At 45.9% G+C, this 3,413-nt stretch overlaps 1 protein-coding gene across 1 annotated transcript in view; it reads left to right on the plus strand.

Annotated features, from left to right (window-relative positions):
• STK10 (serine/threonine kinase 10) overlaps window positions 1-3,413 on the plus strand; it is a 168,022-nt gene that overhangs the window by 89,574 nt on the left and 75,035 nt on the right. The window contains exon 4 of the mRNA XM_004371195.2: window positions 116-265. Within this exon, the coding sequence (XP_004371252.1) occupies window positions 116-265 (150 nt within the window). The remainder of the gene's footprint in view (window positions 1-115; window positions 266-3,413) is intronic.

Genomic DNA, 3,413 nt, shown 5'->3' on the forward strand with positions numbered 1-3,413 from the left:
CAACAATGTTGGCAACTTTTTTTATTTCTTGTACCTGGCTGAGGTTGATGTTCAGTTGCCAGCAGTTTGTGTTAGCTAAATCGACAAATATCTGATGGTCCTCCTCTCTTTCCAGAGCTGGACAAGGGCCTCACCGAACCCCAGATTCAGGTAATTTGCCGCCAGATGCTGGAAGCCCTCGACTTCCTCCACGGCAAGAAGATCATCCACCGAGATCTGAAAGCTGGCAATGTGCTGATGACCCTCGAGGGTGATATCAGACTGGGTAAGTGGCTGCTGTAGGAGTGAGGGGCACCCGGGGTAGGGGACACCCAGGGCTTCCTAGGATGTTCACTGTCCTCTCCCACCCCTGCCCTGGGCCACAGGTCATGTACAATCCCCATCTTTCAGTCTAACCCAGTGGTTCTCGACCAGGGGATGTTGCCCTCCAGGGATGCCAGGCCATATTGGCAGGCATTCTTGGTTGTCACAACTGGGGGAAGGTGCTCCTGGCATCTAGTGGGTAGAGACTGAGGATGCTTCTAACATCTTCCAGTGCACAGGACCACACTCTAAAACAAAGAAGGATCCCACCCAAAATGCCATTAGTGCCAAGGTGGGGAAACCCGGGTCTAGCCCCTCTGTGCTTGCTTCCAATCAAGAGAATCCGAGTGAGAGAGGTGGGATGGGGGGATGACCCTACGTCATCCCCATGTGTAAAATGATAAATTCATCACATTGATTGAAACCTTCATTTTTTTAGTGTCTCCTCTCTCTTTGTATATTTTTTATTGTAGTAAAACATTTGTTAGAATACATTTGCCATTTCAACCATTTTCACGTGTACAACTCAGTGACATAGATTATGTTCACCGTGTTGAACAACCATCACCACTGTCTGTTTCCAAGTTTTTCTATCACCCTCAACAGACGCGCAGTCCCCCTTAAGTAATTTCCCCCTCCTACCTGCCCCTGGCAACTGCTGATAAACTTTGGTCTCTGTGTATTTTCCTATTCTTGATACTTCATATAAATGAGATCACACAATATTTGTCCTTTTGTATCTTATTTCACTCAGCATGTTTTCAAGGTTCATCCATTTCGTAGCATGTATCAGAACTGCATTTTGTTTTATGGCTGAATAATATTCCATTGTGTAGATATACCACCTTTTGTTCATCCATTCATCTGTTGTTTCCACCTTTTGGCTATTGTGAATAATGCTGCAGTGGGCATTGTTTTATTTTTAATAAGTTTGTTTTTTTAATCAAAATACAACACACCAAGATGGTACCCGGCTACCACCACTGACTGCTCTGACCAGGATCACAACAGAGGGTTCTGGACAGAGCTGGAGAAGGATGTAGAACATAATTCTAACTCACAAAAAAAGATAAGATTTACTGGCCTAAAGGAGACTGGAGAAACCCCGAGAGTATGGCCCCCAGACACCCTTTTAGCTCAGTGGTGAAGTTATCTCCAAGGTTTACCGTTCAGCCTGGGAGTGGACAGCCCCGTAAAACCAAATGAGACTAACGAGGTACAGGAGTCCAGTGACAAGGGCCAGAAGGCAGAAGGGGACAAGGAAGCTGGTGATAGGGAACCCAAGGTTGAGTAAGGATATTGTTGATGTGTTGTAAGATTGTTAACCATTGTCATAGGGCAACATTTGTAGTAACTGTTAAATGAGAAACTATTTTGTTCTGTAAGCTTTCATCTTAAGTGAGAATAACAGCACAATTGGAAGAGCATAGTCAATGTCACTGAACTGCATGTAGAAATTTTCGAAATGGTGTATCTTTGGCTATGTGTATTTTCACCAAAAAAAAAGGTTGAGAAGTTACAGGGTTGACATGTTGTGAGGTTGTTAACCAATGTCATAAAACAATATGTGTACTACTGTTTCATGAGAACTATTGGTTCTGTAAGCCTTCACCTGAAGTGCAATAAAAAAAAAAAGGGGGGAAAAAAAAATACAACACACCAGTGTCCTCTGCTCCCACCTCCCTTCCCCATCCAACCCCAGAGACAATCACTTTTAACTCTTTTATGGTTTCTTCTCATATTGACTTCCACATTCCTAAATAATATGCACGTAATGCTATTTTTCAAGTAATGATTTTTATTGTATGATGAAAAATAATACATGCTCATTATAAAAAACTCACCTAGTACAGGGAGTTTTAAAGAAGGAAGCTAGAAATTTCTTCCACTCTCATTACCCAGAAATGCACACCCAGTGTCGGCCCTGGTTATCATCTCAGGTGCCTCCGCTTGCATTGCCATGGGTAGAAGGGTGCACAGGTAGAGAGAGAGATTCAGAGAGAGAGAAACAACAGAGAGATTCCCTCTCTTTCTTGGGTATCACTTTGATTGTGCTCAATTCCATGACCTGTTATTGTCCTCTGATAGTTAAATAGGAAATTGATCTGTGCCCCCACTTCGTTAACTCTGTCCTCCCAACATCGAAGCCAACACTGTAGCTCCTCTAGTGGTTACCTGTGTATCTTTAAGGAACATTTTAATTACATGCATTGTTGAGCCCCATGATTGAGAGCTGCAGGGACTGCAATAAGAGTCGGAACAGACACATATGGTGCAAAGACATCCTCTGTAGCAGAAGGGGTGGCCCTCAACATCCCCACTGAGGGCTCTGAAGCTCAGGGTGGGTGGGGACTTACTTCAAATCACATAGCAAGGACAGAGCCAGGCTGACCTTCACTGCCCAGAAGTCTCCCACATCACTGCACTCAACTCCATAAGAGCTTTGAGCTGACGGGTTGGGGATTGGGGAGCTTACAAGATGGATGAGTGGGTCTCAGGGCTTGTTAACACAGATGGCTGGGCCTGATCTCCAGAGGTTCAGAGTCCTGGGCCACAGGTCATGTATAATCCCCAAGGCTCAGTCTAACCCATGGTTTTCAACTGGGGGCAGTATTGCCCTGCAGGGATGTTAGGTCTAGGGGGAGACCTGAGAATTTGCATGTCTAACAAGGGTCCCAGAGCCCTGGTGGCGCAGTGGTTTAAGAGCTTGGCTGCTAACCATAAAGGTCAACAGTTCAAATCCACCAGCCACTCCTTGGAAACCGTATGGGGCAGTTCTACTCTGTCCTGTAGGGTTGCTATGAGTTGGAATCAGCTCAGTGGCAATGGGTTTGGGTTTTTGTTTTTTTTTAACAAGGGTCCCAGCTGTTGGTGCTGGTCTGGGGACCATGCCCTGAGAACCCCTGCTGTAGATGCTTCATACCCAAAGTGCTCAGTGGCAGCATCAGCATCACCTAGGAGCTTGTTAGGACTGCCCAGGCTGAGGGCTGGTCTGAGCAGGAAGCCATGAGTGGACAGGGATGGAGGAAGGGCCCCAGCAGCTTTGGGCTGAGATGCGCCTAGTGGAGATCTCATTTCCCATGGTGCCCTCACCTGCCCCTGATGCACAT

This window comes from Trichechus manatus, unplaced genomic scaffold (genome assembly GCF_000243295.1).
Source record: "Trichechus manatus latirostris isolate Lorelei unplaced genomic scaffold, TriManLat1.0 scaffold00011, whole genome shotgun sequence".
In the NCBI taxonomy this organism is placed as follows: domain Eukaryota; kingdom Metazoa; phylum Chordata; class Mammalia; order Sirenia; family Trichechidae; genus Trichechus; species Trichechus manatus.